Source organism: Juglans microcarpa x Juglans regia, chromosome 3S (assembly GCF_004785595.1).
Source record: "Juglans microcarpa x Juglans regia isolate MS1-56 chromosome 3S, Jm3101_v1.0, whole genome shotgun sequence".
NCBI lineage: Eukaryota > Viridiplantae > Streptophyta > Magnoliopsida > Fagales > Juglandaceae > Juglans > Juglans microcarpa x Juglans regia.
In genome coordinates this window covers 3,299,094-3,319,128 of record NC_054599.1, presented here as the reverse complement: position 1 = coordinate 3,319,128, position 20,035 = coordinate 3,299,094, and the positions used below count along the sequence as shown (strand labels likewise).

The 20,035-nt window shown below is 37.6% G+C and overlaps 2 protein-coding genes across 2 annotated transcripts; one reads left to right on the top strand and one right to left on the bottom strand.

Moving 5' to 3' along the window:
• Positions 1 to 1,559: 1,559 nt before the first annotated feature.
• Positions 1,560 to 3,315, top strand: LOC121258551 (transcription factor MYB62-like). The gene is made up of 3 exons (XM_041160087.1): positions 1,560 to 2,004; positions 2,103 to 2,232; positions 2,398 to 3,315. Exons 1-3 carry the CDS (start codon positions 1,854 to 1,856, stop codon positions 3,029 to 3,031), a joined length of 915 nt encoding a protein of 304 aa, XP_041016021.1. The 5' UTR covers positions 1,560 to 1,853; the 3' UTR covers positions 3,032 to 3,315.
• Positions 3,316 to 6,983: 3,668 nt separating this feature from the next.
• On the bottom strand, positions 6,984 to 20,017 carry LOC121257801 (glutamine--tRNA ligase-like). Its single transcript, XM_041159041.1, has 24 exons — positions 19,707 to 20,017; positions 19,267 to 19,317; positions 18,942 to 19,013; positions 18,702 to 18,801; positions 18,328 to 18,423; positions 17,751 to 17,812; positions 17,445 to 17,546; positions 17,232 to 17,324; positions 16,357 to 16,509; positions 16,213 to 16,268; positions 12,749 to 12,839; positions 12,577 to 12,663; positions 11,926 to 12,123; positions 11,742 to 11,840; positions 10,087 to 10,218; positions 9,850 to 9,986; positions 9,654 to 9,753; positions 9,484 to 9,579; positions 9,029 to 9,129; positions 8,842 to 8,947; positions 8,642 to 8,731; positions 8,402 to 8,531; positions 7,159 to 7,351; positions 6,984 to 7,119 (listed from the first exon to the last, which is right to left on the bottom strand). Exons 1-23 carry the CDS (start codon positions 19,842 to 19,844, stop codon positions 7,257 to 7,259), a joined length of 2,385 nt encoding a protein of 794 aa, XP_041014975.1. The 5' UTR covers positions 19,845 to 20,017; the 3' UTR covers positions 6,984 to 7,119; positions 7,159 to 7,256.
• Between the last annotated feature and the right edge of the window lie 18 nt (positions 20,018 to 20,035).

Below are 20,035 nucleotides of genomic sequence, written 5' to 3'. Positions count from 1 at the left end.
CCACATTCAATGATCCCTTACCAGTACTTTGTCGAGAGAGAGCTAGAGATTAGTCTTACAAGACAGGACGGAGGATGCACCCTCTCCTCTCTCCGCGCCTTCTTTTGTAAATCAAATCATATTATATTAGTATTGTAGAGAGTGTGTCCTCTATACCAACTTGCAAATACAAGGCGCTATTATTTGGGAAATTGAAGGAGATTCCCTAAATGCAATCAATTCCATCAACAATCCTCACAAGGCTATTAATTGAGAAACTGAAGGGATTGCTAGAGACACTAGATTTCTACTCAAAGACCTACAAGCACGGAAAGCTGTAAAGATACATTGATCCCAGAATCGATACGTACATTCCATTGCGCAATGGGCTCATTCCAATCTAGAGTTTGGAAATATCTCACTCGTCAAAATCTCAAACTGTTTGCTGAATTTCTATAGTGGGAAAGACCCACCCTCTTAAAATGTGTATTTTTAGTACTTTTGTGTTTTAGTTGCTTTCCTTTACTTCATTGTTGTATGGAACAGTTTCTGTTTTGGAATGAATCTATTACTTGCTGAGAAAAAAAAAAAAAACTTGCAATTACAATTTTTCACTTCTTACATCTGTAGATATTTACCGACACAACATGAAAGTTAACTGTATCATAGTCAAATTTAGCTGCACTCTGATCTTTGGCCTTTATTTGCTTCAATGTGATGGATTCTGTGATCTATTGGGGGAGTGTTTGTCTTTACTTTGATGGGGATGGAGGAACAAAATCACAGAGGAAACCAGAAGTTTACTGTGCTTGGAGCATTCATCTGTCAATCGCACTTTATCTATTCACACAATTAAAACTTGTAACATGATTCAATGCAGCACTACTGAGCATATACCCTACAATTCCACGTTTAGCTGCTTAGTTTATCATGGAATATATTTTGTCCAGTCAATCACGTTTCTTACTTGATAGATCTTGAAGCAAGACACAATGCAAGGAATCATTCCTGGCCGTATGAAACATCAGATTTCATTTTCAAGAGCAAGGTCTTATCCTTCTTCCACTTCTCGAGGCTTTTTTCAGTTCCTTCCCTCAGTACTCAACTGATATTCGATTATATATATATATATATAAACTGTTTAAACTAGAATATAAAAAGGCCCTAAGTAAATGAATAGTATATGCAATGCATGAAAAATATTCATTCTTCATGATGGACCCACTTCAGATACAATGATCAGATGATCATGGCCATTTGATTTGCTCCATTATTGAATGAGTATTAAATGCAGCTGATCTTGTGTCCAGCTTCGTTATTGATTGATGATGGGGAAAAAAATTTATAACTTAAAGATGGTGATCAGTTATCCCTTTGGGTATTTAAATAAAATATTTTAATATTTATTATGAAGTGGCGCCATTGCCTTGGTTGTAAAATGAGTTATAAACTAAATGTATGAATATAAATATATAGGACCGATGGATCCCATCAGGCAACTCTAGATCTGCCATCTTTGCGATGATCTAATTATACACTATACGACCAACCCATCTAAAAAAGTCTTTTGAGTTTTTCTTTTTCTTTTTCTATTTTAATATAGAAAGGCAAGAGCATGTGGAGAAACTTTAATTTTGGATTACTTTTCTAGATTTCAAGGCGTAGGTTGAACATGTTGGATTCTATATATATGTGGCTTCTCCTGCTTTTACTTTAAGAAATCTTAACTCGAACACAGAAAAAACAAAAGAGAAAGAAAAGGAAAAGGAACAACTTTGCACACAACTCCACCCTCCCTCCTTTTCCTTTCTCACACGCACACAGACACAGATACAGAAGAGGACACATAGAAACTCACACAAGGGAGAGCAGCCATGCCTACACATACAAAGAAGGTTCGCAATTCTAATGAAGAAGATATGGAGCTAAGGAAAGGTCCATGGACACTTGAAGAAGACAGTACGCTCATCCACCACATTGCTTGTCATGGTGAAGGTCGTTGGAATCTGTTAGCTAAGTTTGCAGGTAAACAGAACCATTCCATCACATAAACAAGATGTATACTTTGTGTTCTTTTCTTCATTTGAATTGATTCAATTTTTTTTTTTCCTCCCCACTTTCAGGACTTAAGAGGACTGGAAAAAGTTGTAGGTTGAGATGGCTGAATTATTTAAAACCCGATATTAAGCGCGGGAACCTTACTCCACAAGAACAGCTTTTGATTCTTGAACTCCATTCCAAGTGGGGTAATAGGTGAAATTTCTGCTTACCTATACACACACACAAGCAAGCCCAAACTCCATAGTATTCAGGACTGAAGTTTACTTCGAACTGAGAAGAGTTTTGGGTTGATTTTTCTATTGTTTTTACAAATTTTGAACGTCACGATTAACTTGGAATTCCACACTGGAAACCCAGGTGGTCAAAGATTGCACAACATCTACCCGGAAGAACAGACAATGAAATCAAGAACTATTGGAGAACAAGGGTGCAAAAACAGGCACGCCAACTTAATATTGAGTCTAATAGCAAGAGGTTCCTTGATGCAGTTAAATGTTTCTGGATGCCAAGATTGATACAGAAGATGGAGCAAACTTCTTCCCCTACTTCTAATTCTTCATTGACGACGTCCATGAATTCCCGGAGTTCTTCGGCTCCTCTGTCACCCAATCCGGCAGCTGCTTCTCTTTCATCCTCATTTCCCCCGCCAAGAAAGCTGATACACACTTCGAGTTATCCCAATGACAATTCATGTTCATTTACAAGCCCAATTATTCATACTTCAGATTCCATGAAAATCTCAGAAAGCACTCGAGCCCATGAACACCCGGCAGATACCTTGGATGCCTTTGGCAGCACAATCTACAGTCATCCAAATTTAGCTAATTCTTACTCTGTAGAAAGCAGAAGCTATGACATGGAGACTCTCATGCTGGACCCCACGTCAGCAATGATCACCTCTGAGAACTCTCTGTTGGGTTGCCATATGGAAGGCGTTGATTGGCTTTCTGACGACATGGCAGATTCTTTATGGAACATGAATGAAATGTAACAGTTTAAGGGTTTCAGGTGACGGGAGCATCTTAAATGGGTGATCTTTTGATTATGCGAGGCTCGAGCCACATGTCACCATAATTTAGTTAATATAATAGGATTTGATACTTGATGTACTCAACTACTCCAATATTGAAGTTTGAAGAATGCCTTATGTAGCTCAAAATCAATAGCAAATATGAATTTTAATGGTGCATGGTTATGTAATGAGTGATTCCATAATGGGGTTTGTAGGAGTTGGACAAGACTGTATATAGATGAAGCAAATGTATCTTCTTTTCAGTTGGGTTGTTATACTTTATCACTGCATTTTTCAACAAGTAACTGAAATTATTTGCAACTTGACCACTGTAATACAAGCCCTGGTGATATCAACTATGTAGCAGTAGCCAATCAAAGAAAGGAATAAACGATCAAGAAGAAGTGACGTCAAAAGAGAAGAAAGGTGGAGTCACATCTAGTTGTGGGGGCACATATCATACGGGCATGTTTCTTAGGAAAGGGCGGTGAATTTGGTGAAGGTGCTCTAAAGCAGGCAGGGCCCCAAAAATGCTACTCTTCTTCAAATTATTCGAGTGCCAAAACTTAAACATGATGAACTGGTGCCAAAATTCACCGGAAAATTAGAAGTGGACCAAGTCATCTGCGGCCACTTTCTAAAGGTAGTTTTGAAACTTTAATTTTTTTTTTCTTTTTTCAAGAAGGATGAAAATAGCAGAGAAAAAGAACTATATATAATGTCTTCTATGGAGGTGCCTGGAAACTATATGGGTCATATATACCCACCCTCTCCCCTTATCTCGATCTCAGAAAGGTAGACAACTTGCATCAAGTCTCATGCTTCCTAAAACACAAAAGAATTAATGCATCCACGTAGATTGCATATTCTTATTCTTCAAGAATGCTTTTACCACCATATGCATGCTTCCATGCCGCCATTGAAATCCAAATAATATATACTTGACATGACATGACATGCCTCAAGTTTCCTAGAATTCTGAATTCTGTCCAACCACCGGCATTTCCTCTGTGATGTAGGAAAGGCATCATACTCATAAAAAAGGACTGGCTACTGCATGACTACCACAGTTAGCATACGCTGAGCTTATAACCATTCTTAATTTAGGTTCTCAGAATATAGAACTCAAAAAAGGTTCGAGAAACTATGAATGCTGTTGATCTGTATCATGTGATGTTGATCAGCATTAGATGAGTGACTTCAATCATCAAAGTTCACGTACAAAGATGTGAGGGAAGTACAATAACAATAGAAAAAAGTATGATAAAGTTTTCAAACAACACCCCCCCCCCCCCCCCCCCCCCCCCCACTTTGTGTTACTTTTTTAAAAAAAAAGAAAAAAAGAAAAAAACCTCAATATCATATGCTTTTTCACAGGGGGCCGCCCTAATAGATAGTTGATATGCAAGTAGAAACTACTAGCTAGTGCCAACAGTATTGATGGCTAAATTTGACTAGTCTAGTAAGAATTAAACCATAAAGCTAGCTATTCTGATCATCAGTCTTGGCTTAATTAACGGGACGATCGTTAAGTCAACTTAACAGAAATCAAGGAAGAAAAGTATTGACATATTATTGTAAACACTGAAAAATTATCTAAGGCAGATGAATCTGGGGAAGTACTACTGCGGACTTTGTTCTCTAGCAGTAAAATAAAGGCAATTCAAAAGATTTCCAAGGACATGACGGCCATGACTAGTTGATGCTTTGTTAGTCCCATAAAATGTTCAAATGGTATATCGTTTTCAGTACCACCTATTTGATCAGCAGCCTTGTGGCTGGCTAATTACGAATGAATCGTATATTTCTTTTCTTTTTTTTGTTTTTGTTTTATTATTTCCTAAGGAAACTAATGGCTAGCACTCACAAGGACATGATCATCACTTACCCGTTGCTGATAGCACTTATCCACCTTGATTTATGGCCGAAAGATGGATAAAGAAACGGACAACATGGCCCATGCATTTTAGTCACACGACAAAGTCAATTACTTCTGCACTATGATTTCTTTCTTTCACGAATAGCCAATTAGTTTTGCACTGAGTGAGACTTTCTTAATAAAAGTATGGATCCGTCCTCTTAAAAAAAAAAGAATGGTCTTTACACTTCCATATCATATTAGTTTGGATCCTAGGATGATCGCAAGAGATTATTATAAGAGTGAAATGTCAAACTCTAAACATATGACATGCAAGGTGTTAATCAAAGTCTGGCTCACTCACCTAAGCTTCCCTTGAGAGTAAGGTTATAGCTTACCTCAAGGCTCCCAAGGCATTAATTAAGATGACGTTACCTCCTCACAAGGAAATATTCGGGGACTCATTGGCATGGATAAGCTTGACATTCCATACATTAGACGATGATAGATGTTTTCTTTTCTGGGATTTGTTGGCATATGAGTTTTGTTTATTTTGCAAAATCTCAGGTGTTTTATTTTGTTACTACGGTATTCTTTCTTCATAAGTAGTGATTTTTTAATAAAATTGGAAAGTAATTACTATTAGACAGGTAACCTAGACTCCTAAAAAAAAAAAAGAGGAAATAGCTTACCTCATTCTCTCAATTGCATTGCATATCTGCATTGGCAAAAAGTATTAAAAGTAGCATTGCCCACCTTCCAAGATGTTCATGATATTTTTCTTAGGAGCCCCTCGGTTGTCAGATCAGGGAGCTTTTGCATTGTAGAAACTGGCACCTCAACAGGTGCCAAATTGTGCCCAAGTTTACGTCAGAGTCGAAACTTTGAAAGCGAGATGGATTAGGCACTCCAAAGATTAGATGCCCATCCTTTCACATTTCCATCAAATCAACCTTTCAGTGTCACATATAAGCGTGAAGAGACTAAACTCCCCCACATAGGCTTTTTACTTTTCTTAAATCTTACTCGAGAAGAGTCGTAGGCCTCCCTTATTGGCCATCCAACCACAACTTCCAGCACCCACCCTCAGCCATGAAGCATCCCAAGTCAAAGATGTATACTACAATCAAGTTCAAAGTGTATAGAATGCGAGGCTCGCTGATGTATACTACAATCAAGTTCAAATAATCCACATCGTCGCCGTGATGAGATTTGATTTACCAGAAATATTTGATTTAAATTTATTTTTGCATATAAAATCTTGCAATGTTAATAATGCGAAAGACATATCAACCATATTGACTTGCAAGTAAAATTACACGTTAGAGAAATGATTTTACACAATTTTTAATATTTATATTATATGAATGCCAACCTAATAGTGTTAAAGTGACTTGAAAGATAGTGGACAAACATGAGTAGCACCTCATGATTGGAAGTCTTAAGAGAATGAAATTATGAATTTAATGATGAAAAAGTGAACCTTTTTTTACGGGGAGGGTAGGTCCATTGAAGTGAGAGGCACTGAAATTCAAGATGATTTTCTAATGCCTGCACCAGCACTGCAATGGCTCAAATGGGAGTAAATTAAGGAGGTTTGTTTCTTACTTTTTCCACTTTGGAGGTTGATAAACAATGTAAGATCAACTTGTCAAGTGCTCTTCGATGCACCACACTATGGTCAAGATTAGCACGAGACAAACATATTTAAAATTCCATTCCGAAACACAACAATTCTTGAAGGACTCTAGGCACGGATTCCATCACTTTTCCATTCAAAGACTATGGGACATCAGTATTCTGGTCCCAAAGAACATTCTTTTTTTATTCCGGCCCCAAAGAACTGTCCGTGCCTTGTAAATTTGAGAATAGCTTCCCAACAAACGCCTTAATTAAGACCAATCCCTTCTGGCAATAAGAGAGGGTGGGCGGGGGAGATATAAACTCAACTCTAGCCGGAAGCAACACCACTTCTATGTTTATGTAAGTAGAGTTTGAGATCAGCTCAACAAGCCCTATCCCTAAAAAAGCAGAAACCAGTTCTATACATAAGCAAAGGGCTCTCCTTCAAAATAAAAGAAATCTAACTGATTTTGAATAGATTTTCCCCAATACAACACGTGAAATAAAGTTGAGCATACACAATTTTAAATGTAGTTGTAGTGTCCATGAAAAAGTAGATTGCAATGAATAATTTGTGTTATTTTATATATATATATTTAAAAAAAAAAAAAAAAAAAAAAAAAAAAAAAAAAAAAACCTTACATGACCTACACAAAATACTCGCAAGTTAGTAGCTCGAACCTGCCAAAGTTCATTTTACTTGCGGTTTCCATGGTCAGAAACTCACTTCCCACCCTTCCCATAGCTATCTCTTAGCGTGACTGTTCTATTGAAGACAAGCTTTTCAGGAGTGGAGTCTCTATCAACCACAAAATAACCTGGAATTGCAAGTAGAAAACACGACGTGCTGAGAGGGTGGTATGGCAAATTCAAAAAATAGAGAAGACAATTGACAGAAAAACTACATGTCATGGATATACACAAGTGCTGTAAGTCAATAATATGCATAAACCCCAATGGGCAGATATAATCTGCCATCCTAAGACTGACCCCCTAAGCAATAATAAACCCGTTGGAGAATGGCGCTATGTGAACTGCAGGAAACTTTCAAAATGATACAAAAAAAGGCAGTGTAATGGCTTCAGTAGGCTATCACTTCATTGATCCGGCTTGTTTAATCATTTTAATGAATGAAAAAATGCCAACTTGGTGAAATGATAACCACAATCCATGATGATGTTTTCCAAAACCAAACTTTGTTGTTTGGCACTTATCCCTCGAATTTTTGGGCAAATAAAAAATGGGATTGGCACTTCTTTAAATAATCAAGTAATCAGAGATGAAAAAAGGAGACTTGAGAGGGAGTTCGTGAAATTGCATTGGCACGATTAAACCTGACCAGATTAGCAATATAGAGGACTGATTGAAAAAATATATACGGATGGCAAGGAATAACCAGTTGAAGGAACTCAAAACCTTCTGTTTTCAATAGAGATACAAGAAAGGGTTGTGGTTGGATTTCTCCAGGGGCAATAAAATTTGGATCCATTTTATCAATGTATTCTCACAAGCCCTGACATTGAAATCCACATTGACCTTTCATGCCCATTTGGTATGAAGGATCAGAATTTTTTGTAACGCCCCAATAGAAGGCCCAAACCACATGGCCTATACTCCAAAAGGATTAATCAATGATACAATTGGAACCCCATTGAAACCTTATAAAGAGCAAGAACTTCTCCTTCCCAAACAATGTGGGATCCCATTCACCACCTACCTTTATCCTTATAATATGGGGGTATCACATTTTTACCCAGGTATATTAGGTTAGAACTAGATGCACAAATGGATCCTATGAAAAGAGCACCCTAGTTTAAACTTCACAATTAGGCCACATATAAATATAATGGAAGGGTTCTGGAGTTTACCAAGCCTTTCAAACTGAAATCTGTCCCCAATTGCAGCATTCTGCAGGAAGGGTACAGCATATGCACTGGGAATCAACACTTTGGACTGAGGGTTCAGATCAGCAAGCCAATCATCAAGTTCAGCTGGATTCTGATTCAATCATTAGAACACAAGTAAGAATACATTATATCTTCAAAAAACAAAGCAAGCACATGCACGCACACACAGGAATAACACAGCCATAGTAGATGTTTTCCAACCTCTGAACGGAACAATTTGTCAAACAATCTGACTTCCACCCTGAGTGGATCAACCCCGGGGGAAGGTTCAGCCACCCAATGAAGAACACCCTGCATTACAATAAATGGACCGAAAATGTAGGTATTAAAATGAAAAAACTATTTACCAACAAGCGCCAATTTTAATTTTGCAGTGCTCAAAGAAATTCAGGACAGTGAACCTTTGGCTTTGTCTTCTTGGAAGGGTCATACTCTGCCCGGATCTCAAGAACAGTTTCTTTATCATCAGCTAGGATAACATCAGTGCACTTTATGGGAAATGCATATCTGCCCAACAATAAGTATTCTCAGCATAAAGCCCAGACCTGCTCAATCTAAGAGACATAGAAACTTCCAATATATACATACCTGAGCAGGACAGATTTACCAGGAGCAAGCCCATAGTAATCCTTGGAATCTTTCATACGGAAGTCAGAATGTTCAATGTACACAATATTGCAAAATGGGACCTACGGCAGAAGCAGTAAAAAGCACAACCAGAAACAGATTATAAATTAAACGCTCCGAGCAAAATATGGTTTTTAATTAAGATGAACTGAGCAACTGAAATAGAATATAGGATACATTTGTGAAGGAAGCAAAGTTGTTCTCATAATTCAAATGCGTTGGTGTTAGAAGACCCAGCATAAATTATTGTATTAAGATCAATACGGCACCAATCACAATGAAGCATATACTCTCGTGCCAAAACAAATTAACAACACATAAAGTTAAGTTCCTTTCCTGGTTGTTCAAATTTTATATAGAAGCAGTACAGCTCTCTAGATTACTATAAATAAAGTCATAATAGAATCCAATGCCACCTTGTAAAAAGAGGATGCATCATCTGATTGAGCTTCAGGCCATTTCTTTGCATCAAGATCTATTATCGAGCCAGCTTCTAGGTTGGTGATAACAACCTTCAAACACAGAAAGAATCAGTTGTACTGGGAATGAAAACATGTCTAGAAAGGGTGCATAACAAGAAGCAGACCTTCAGCGGATGTAGCACGACCATTACACGAGGCACTGTTTTGTTTAGTTCTTCTCTTATGTGATACTCAAGGCGATCCAAATTTATTGTACTATTATCACTGTAGCATAAGAAAAGGCATACTTATGTTAACAAGTAGTCATAGATCCTGCACATTTTCTATTTTTCCAATGCAAGCCCAAAACGTATATCAAACCTTCTAGTGATCCCAACTCCTCGAACAAAAGCATTGATTGAAGTTGAAGTCACACCCCTACGACGCAAACCGGCTAGTGTCATAAGGCGAGGATCATCCCAACCATCAACCCACTTTTCTGTTACCAACCAATTTAGCTGCAAAAGTATACCATATTCAACAATTATGGGGAACTCATCAAGCAGGATAAGATAACATCATATCTTTAAGCTTTCAACAGAATATGTTCTCACTGACCTTGCGCTTAGACATCACCGTGTTAGTAACATTAAGTCGTGAATATTCCCATACATATGGTTGGTAAAGGCCCAGTGCATGTAATAACCAATAGTATGAAGCACGGCGTGTCTCAAATTCAAGTGTACAAAGCTGCATAAAGCATCCAAAGTTGACTAGAAGAAATCAAAATCAGAAATTATCCCTAACAATAAATCAAAATAAAATTCTATCAAAGTCACAAACTCAAAACTGCAGAGTTGATCAAATACAAAAATATCTTAAAAAATATTTATGCCACTGATTGCCAGGGATTAAAATCAGATGGTGAAGAACACTTATTGCATAAAAAAGAGTGCATCAAAATGGGTAATGGATATGAGCCAAAAAGAGTTTTGACACTTGCAACAAGCCAATAAGCCCTTGTCTTATTCAAAGCAACCACACCCCTATTTTTCAAACACAAACTGCTAATAGAAGCCGCAGAAGGTGCAAGTTTCCAGAAAATTGTCTGACCATTAGGGCAGAAAGGTCAATCAATGAGGGTGTGGATCTGAAAATAATATTGACAATAAAGCACGGGTAGAAAGCCAACACAACATCACATAGCCAAACCCTTCTTACCAACACATGACGTAACAAGACAACAACCTCCATCACAAAGAGCAGTTGCATGACATTCATCAAGGCTATGAGACACCAACAATTACATTTATCTAAAAAAATTAGGACAAAAAAAGGGGGGGAGAGGACCCCTCCCTACCTGACTACCAAGTGGTGGCCGAGCTTAGGCTACCATGGTTGGCCAGATTCGGCCACCCATCTGGTAGCAGAGGTCAGACCACCATAGGAATACTGAGAAAAAGGCCACCACCTATAGGCCCAGATTTGGCCACCATCGAGTGGCTTAGTCAATCATGGGTGGCCAGAGCTAGGTTAGATTGGTGGTCTAGTCTCCCTGCCCCTTTTTTCTGTTTCTTAATTTTATAAAATAAAATAAAATAAATAAATTATGTTTTCAAATTTTTTTTAAAAAGAAAATACTACACGGCAGTCATACTTTTCCATTAACCAGGCTGGACAAAAGTTGTAACGGAGGGGGCTGATTCAAAGTTTGTCATGGCATGAGGTTATTTCTAAAAAAGGCACAAGTGCTGAATCCCAACCTGGCCAAACCACAATAGGTGATTGACCTAAAATTCCAGGAAGAAGGGAAAAAAAAGAAAAAAAAAGAAGAAGAAGCAAAAAAACAATGATTAAGTTAAGTTAAATCTAGAACTCCGTGAAAACCGAGAACTAATATTTTTTTCATAAATGAAAAGTGAGAACTAATCTGGCAATTCTTTTCCTTTAATTATGATCAGGCAACACCAAAGGAACATAAAATTATATAATTACCACATGGAAAGACTTATCTAAAAATCTTTCAATCCTTTGGCATCCATCAAGTGATAAGCAATTCAAGTACGATTATTGAAGCTACAGAAACTTGTGGCTTTCACAAGAAATAGTTAAAAAACATACCAACCCATGCATCCATTATTCAATAACCAATACAAAAATTGAGCTTATTTGTAAAGTAATCCATCATTTCATACACAATCTCATCTACGATGAAATCTTTAATTTATTCGGAAAAATAATCAGGAAGTAATACTTTAAGGCTGAAAACATACCGAGTGTGTAATATTCTCAAGAGAATCCACAATGCAGTGAGCATAATCATAACTGGGATAGATGCACCACTTATCTCCAGCATGTGGATGAGGAGTAAACTGAAGAAAAAGAAATTTGCACCATTGAATGGGACCATTGCCATGAGTTTGAGTAATCAAAGAAGTTTTAAGAGTGGTCACTTGCCTTGATACGATAAGCAATAAGATCATACATATTATAATTATCACTCTGCATGTCTTGCTTCATCCTCAGTGTTGCTTTCCCTTCTTCAATAAGTCCTTTTCTCATATCATCAAAAAGTTTCAATGATTCTGCAACCGGTCTGTCCCTCCAAGGACTGTTCATCTTTTTCTCTCTGTACTCCTTTATCTCATCAGGGGTCTAACACAAATATTTACAAAATAACTTTATCAACATTGGTTAAGAAAGTAATCACATGAAGCAACGTAAAAGGGCCAAGGTCAGATTCTATTTTTGTACTTCTTTTGCTAATCAAATTCCATTATGGAAAACATGAACAATAGAACTCAACAGCAGCCTCAGCTACAACCCTTCATCCACCAGAGCAACGATAAATATACAAGAGAATAATGACACAAAAAGATCATAGTCAAGACCCATGTTAACATACATAACTTCATAACTCACTAACATCAAGTCTTGCTTTCCACATTGATATAAAACCCAAAGTAGGGTTGGATAAGTTAAATGGAAGTGACAAGCAGCACTAAACCACACCCTTGAGACATAGCTAATTCACAGCAAACAAAATATTTAAATAAGATATTTTTCTTAACAGATAATTAATATTTTCTACAATTATCAAGCAGCAACCTGATGATCAACGTATGCATGACCACGGCGTATGAGCTCCACAGCTAAATCATACAAATCTTGGAAGTAATCACTGGTGTAAGTGATCTGCAAAAATTTAATGTCAACATGTTGCAGAAACTAAGGGCAGAAGTTCAAAGGATTTTCCATCAATGTAGAGCAACTGTAATACCTTTAAGGGCTCCCAGCCCATCCACTGGACAATTTCTTCGATATGATCAATATACTCTTTCTTTTCAGCTTGAGGATTTGTGTCATCATACCTAATAATTACAAAAAATCAGGGATCAAGCAAAACTTGGGCTGCAGGAAACTTTTTTTTTATCTATTTTCAACAGGAGCATACCCAAAAATAAAAAAGATTTTTTTTATAAGTAAAAATGTATTAATGTCAATAGGCGTAGCCAAGTACACTAGATGTATACAAGAGAATACACCTAGGGAAGCTGCCTGATCTCTAAATTCCCTTATATGAAGGTTGCACCATTCAAAGTGAAGCTTTCAGTTGTACAAGTGTTGATTGCTTTCAGAAGCCAAGTGTCAAAATAGTACCAGTGACAGTGACTTTATAGGTTTATGGATTCAGTAAGATAAACTCCATAAAATTCCTCAATAAATATTAACAAACAACATGTCGTGACCGGTTAGGCTTGGTTTACTTTGTAATGAATGCAAATCTACTAAAGGGCAAGTAGCTTGATTGGTTCGAATCCAATTCGTGAGACGGCAATGATCTTTAGCCGATCATGGCCATAATGTGCTGTTTTCTTCGAATTCATTAGAACCTTATTTTTCAGAGCGAGACTCTCCAGGAGAAGTCGTGTTTAAATAGTTTCAAGTCAGCAGGTCAAGCAACAGCCAAACATTGAATGAAATGTTGGCATGGTGTTTCGGCAATTTTCATTCAATTTTCAGTCTATTTTCATTGAAATTTCTCTTGTATATGCCAGTTGAAGCACGCATTGGAGCATCCAAACAAACCAGCAGAGGCTGCTGTGGCAGAGAACAACAACAAAAGCACTAGTCTCCGTTGATCACCTATCAGCAAGGAAAGCATCATAGATATCAGGAGCTAACTAGGGTTTAGGTACCAATTAGAAGAGCATTCATTTACCTCCGCAGCAGCCAGGCATAGGTAGCTGACAGCTGCACTCGAGCATCTTTACCAGCTAGTGAGCGAAGGACCAACGGCGACGAAGGAGGAGTAGGAGCTAATTAGGACGGAATCGAATGATTACGAAATCGCCAATAAATGTGTACGCTTTTTTCAAACAAATTTTTTTTAAGAAAAAAAGCCCCCCCCCCCCCCCCCCCCCCCCCCCCCCCCCCCCCCCCCCCCCCCCCCCCCCCAAAAAAAAAAAAAATCCAGACTCGCGTGGGCGTATCTACACTTTCATTCCAGTACAAGGAAGACCCAACAGACTCAGGGCTAACGTCTAATTAGTCGGATTAGTACGATCTAGCCTCTTGGAATGGGCCTGGCAAAAAAAGGATCCAGAATGACTAGAACCCCCCGCCGACCTCCTTCACCATATTCGGTTATAGATAAGAATCTACCGCGTACGTTGGAGCATCGTTGAGCCACGAAGGCTCTATTTCCTTCACGCATGTGTTTGATGAATTCCGATTGTCTTTCCGCCTGAAACACAGCTTCCACCATATCCACCAACCATCCTATACTGCTACATCCCATAACTAGAAACCTCCAAACCCTTCTGATCTTCTCCATAATTTCTATTGAGGACCTCCATTTCTCTAGTGAAAATTCGAAAGTCTTAGATTCCACCCAAAACTGCACAGACCAACCCATAATGAAGTGAACACTAAGTGAAACAAAGAACTATTTCCAGCAATCATCACCGAAAATAGCCATCTATGCACTCGTTCCTAGCTATTTGCTCCCAACAACTATGAGAGAGCTTCGATTAAGTGAGACTAGATCTACTCCAACGATGCAGGAAACACCAGATCTAAGCTTTTTCTCCACCAAATCTGCGTCGACGAAATGGAAGGCTTTCTAATAAAATCCCTCGCCGAGGTGTCCTCAAAGGAGTCGTTGGAGCCCGTCAGCCTTGTCAGTGACGGAAGCGTAAGCACACAACTGATCTGTGTCGACGAAGCTAAATGGAAGGCTTCCTGAGAGGATCCTGGTCGCCGGAGTGTCCTCCCGTAAGTCTTGTCTATGGCGGTGGTGGATCCATAGGTTCAACAGCGCCTGGAAAATCTCGTTTCTCACTCTCGTTTGTCTGTATATGTGCATTCCCAAAAAAAAAAAAAAAAAAAAAGATAACCTACAATGTTTCATAATAACCAATAAGCCCAAAAGTAATCTTCTAGAATATTATCAAGGAATGAACACCAATATTTTAGTTCGTTAAGGAAATAAATAGAAGTTCTTTTAGTTTCACAGTATATGTTGTCAGCTATCTGCCGGTATCATGCTCTGCACATGCACAGAAAAAACCCTTCAGGGCAGGAGCCTGTATTTCAACCATGACTACCTTACAAAATCATGTCTTGAGAACCAACCAGACTACAAGTATCAACACCTACCAGATTTCACAAATGCTAACATGTAAAAAAGAACTTCAATACGTGAAATGGTGGAAAAGTTTTATACACTTTGACAGATAAAAATAGTACCAACTATAATCTATATACCAAAACATGCCATATGTGAAGCCTAACCCAAAAGGGGCCTTTTAAACCCACACTTGGGGAGTAAACCTCAGATATATGACCCAATTGTCAGAACCCCGTATCAAGAATTCCAGGAAAGCACCCAGTGAGGAATCAAAACCATGGTCTATAAGTGATCACTGGGCTGTACCCAGCAATCGATGCCAATACCACACAATTTAAAGATCCAAAACACATGTTGCAAACCAAGATTATTCTCACAGCTATAAATTATAAACATTTTCTTCATAAGTATGCTATAACCATTATAAATATCTCTAGCAGATTGTGCACTTGAAACGTCAATCCATGATACTGGATTGAAAACACTAAGGCCTCGTTTGGATAGTTTTTTTTCATAAGGTCTCGTTTGGATAGTACTTATAAAAAAAAAGGTCTCGTTTGGATAGTGAAAGTGTTTCATCTCATCTCATCTCATTATTACAACTTTCTTAAATTCTCACGCAAAATATAATAAAAAATTCAACTTTTTCAAATCTCAAAACAATAATAATATTAAAAAATAATATTCTAACAATATTTTATTAAATTTTCATCTCATCTCAACTCACTATCCAAACCGCACCTAAAACTCAAATTCGACCTCAACATTAGATATTCATAGCACCCTCTACCAATAAAAGAAAGAAACACGGTGACAGCAATTAGAGTAAACTTCCTCCATCCCATAATAAAAGTGCGCATTACCCTTTTCTTTTTACATCCAAAAAAAAATTTGTCCATTCCTAAAATAGCCTACTTTTTTTGCAAATTACACGTGATGCCAATTACTTTTCCACTATTATAAATAATAGTGATAATCATGAAGATGAAGTTGGAAAACAAGTATGAAGCGAGTAGGTGAAAAGCATGTTTTTCTTTAAGACGTGTGCTCTTGACAAATGGACTATTTTGCAGGGCACAGGGAATAGCCAAGTAGAGATGAGAAATTCTAACCTAAGGTAGCATCCTCCACCTCTCTCTTTTGCTAGGCCAAAGTCAATAAACATCGCCTGAGTAACCATTAAGTAACTATAATAAGGTACAGCCATGGACTAGAAAAACATTAATCCACCTTAAATATAAAATAACATTATTTACCTTAGCATGACCAATATGCAAATACCCATTTGGTTCAGGAGGAAAGCGGGTTAAAACTTTTCCTCCGGTTGCTTTCAAGTGTTTTTCAAGCAGTTCCTTTGTATTACAACACCTCAGGACAGAACCATCACTGAAAAATACTTCAGTATGCACCTGAAAGGCAGAAGAACTGTGAAACATCTTACAAAATTCTTCTGCAGAGCTGCAGATATGCCGACGGATATCAAAAGTCGACGAACACTAACAGCAAGTAGAGACAATCATGAAATTGTCAACTGTTTAGCTTTATAAGCCTGAATCATGACAAGAAAAGAATGAGCCTGATCCCAGATTTGAAGAATGGTTTAGAGAACCATGAATCGATGGAAGGTTAGCTAACAGCATCATATCCCAATTTATTACAAATTATAAGAATCCAATCTCAATCTCTGCAAGTATCAACCTTTAAGTAGTAATCTCACTAAAAATGGTTTCAAAAGGCTGTTCTCGCATGGATATATAATGAAGTTAATAAATCCCTATGTAATCAACCTTTTCTCTCATTTGTTGTCTTATTCTTCTTGGTGATTCACAAATCATATAATCACACCAGATGAAATCAGCCAATATTATGCAGCAGGGCAACTACAAAGCTTAGTTTTGTGATGAGCACTACAAAAATTAGTTTTTTAAACACGTATAGATGTTAAGTGACTGAAAAGTTGTACAAAAAATAAGCTATGTGCAGTAATTATTTTTTTTTATCGATAAACAAAATTTTATTAAGCATAAAATAGACAGAGGCCCGAATATACGGGATATAGACTATGTGCAGTAATTATGAATGGGGAATAGGGAATCATAAGAGATTAAAACAGAAAGAAGCAATTATGTACCTTGAAATTCTCCCCTGGTTGAGGAAATATCAAAAACGGATTAAGCTCCTCTTCAGATGGCTGTTCTGGAGTAACAACAGCAATGGCTTTGACCTACAACAGTATAAAGGGGGCACAAAATTACCAGTCACATTACTTATCAAACTAGAATTATCAGTCACATTATAAAAGTGATCAGGCAAATTGGAAAAAAAAATCTGCAAATGCATTCACCTCTATTTTATCAGGCTTATCCTTCTTCTTCTTGGAAGTCTTTTCATCATCAGCTGCCGTCCTTTCACCAAGTATGTCATACAACTTTTTATCAACGAATTGCTGCGAAGAGAAAAAAAGGCAAGCAAAATAGTCTTTAGTGAATTTTTTTTTCAGTAAAAAAGAAACTTAATTAATGAGAATAGGCAGATCACAAGTATATGGGATATATACAGGAGCAAATTAGTGGAATTTAAATTAGGTTAACTTCATAGCCTATCAAACTCCAACCATACAAAAATTCCAAAATATTTAAAAGAAAAATACCTTGACAATCTTCAGATCAGCCCATGGGCGCCTCTTCCGAATGTGACCTAATAATTCACCCACTAGAGACCAAAAAAAGACATGAAGGTTATGTACAGAACAAAATGGAATGGTATAGCATAAATGGGGAGGTTAAATGCTTACAAGGAATAGCAGGCATGCTCATCGATATCACAATATAGTGTATACGATAGATATCATGATGATGGGAATAGGATGGTGTAGCCTGAACTGAAGGACAGGGCAAACAAAAAAGGCTCACCAGTAATGCACATGCAAACAAAGAAATGCTGACCAGTAACGCATATGCACACACAATCATATGGGCAGAGACACCCCTAATGTAGCCCCATGTACAATAAAAAATTCAAACTGATTGTTCAAGCAATGATCCAGAGCAAGTGTAATATTTTTTAAGCATGTTGATAAGAATATTTTCTTTTGATAACTAATGAAAAGATTTTATTACAATACACAAAAGGCATAGCCCTGGTACAAGAATATGCCCCCGTATTAACAAACTTAAATCAAAGTACATAAATAAATTATTAATGGTTTCCTGAAACAAATCACTTACCATTTGTTCGATATCGTTGCTCCAAAATCACATTCTTATTCTCTTCAAAAACCTCACTAACAGTTTGCTCAATTTCTTCTACTGAAACCTCAACACCTAGTTGCAAAAACAATGAAGTTATGAAAGACAAAAAAAGAAGAAGGAAGGAAAATTCACAAACATACAAGCACACAACACAAGAAAAAAATAACAGTACCTGCTAACAGTTGAATTAGGGAAAACAAAAATGAAAAAAAAAATGAGACTCCGGTGAGAGCAGAAAAACTAACTCTGTGTTTAGAATTGATGCTTCAAATTCAATATACAAGAAACATTAAGAACAAGGTAGCCTAAAAGTTACAAACATGTGCAAAAGATGTTCTCTTTCATCATACCAACACCACATGCTTCTTCAAATTCATTCAACTTAAAATCATCTGAAGCAGTAGATGCAAAAAATGAAAGCGCCGAGTCTAACTGGGCTGTGGTTTTAATCTGTGAAACAAGAAGCGTGTAAGAATATTAGTACATCCAGAAACTTTTCTAATTCCATTCAAATTTGGACGATATCAACCATTACAATAATAAAATTTGAACGTCATGGTTGATGTTTTAAAGACAATTTAGCTGCAAACCTTCAAGGAAACAATGTATTCCAGCAAGGTTGGGCGATGCACAAGGGCGTTTGCTGGATATTTTGTAGCAACCTGTCACACAGGGGAACATGGCAATAAGTCTTAGATTGGTAGCAACAGTGTTAACACCTGACGAAAAGTTGGTTTAAGGGAAAAATATCAAAGTCCAATTTTTAGAACTTTAAATAATATATTGAAACAATTGATAATTCAAGGACGAAATTGGACGTCGAAACATAGTTCATCAAGTTCAAAACTTTTCAAGGAAATGATTTTTTAGCAAAACATGCAGAGCGAAAATCATTGCTTCAAGCATTTATCTTACCGTGTATAGCAGATTTCCGACGGTCCGACTGCATCCATCGGTGACATCAGCCTGGAAATCACAAACCAAACAAATAAATATTATAAAAATTAGATCATAAAATAGATACCTGACATGCATGTGCATAAAGTAAACGGGTAGCTTCCAGAACAGAAAATAATAAAAGAAAACTCAACTGGGAAGGCTCTGTTTGTTCGAGAAGAAACACAGCGAAATTAAAAAACTAAAAAATGAGTCCAATTTAGCCCCAAAAACCATGGTCCTATGGTCGCAGTTTTGAGTTGAGCTTTCTCTTTAAGCTATTAAAACAAAACAAGTCGAAAGCTTCGGTCGTAATTTGGTTTTCAATTCCTCGATTTTATCGGCAACCAAACAGACGGAGACGAAAACATGAACAAATCAAATGCGTCTGGTCGGACGTGAAATGAAGAATACAATACCTCATGAATCACAGAAACCAGATTGGCCGTAACCTTGTTGTTGGCGACGGTGTTTCGCGCAGTTCGCTCGTCCAATCCGATCTTCAGAAACAGCTCCAAGTGCTTCTCCTTGTCGGAGCTGTCCTCCTTCCCAGGCATTTCTCCCAGAAAGCAACGGACCTAAGGGCTTGGGACTCCTAAATTGGTGTCTATATCTGGAAGGGGAAGCCGGCTTAGAAACTGAGAAAAACCCTAACAAAACCCGAATATAAACACAGAGAGAGAGAGAGAGAGAGAGAGAGAGTCTCGGCAGGGGGCAGAGGGGGGGGGGGGGGGGGGGGGGGTATATC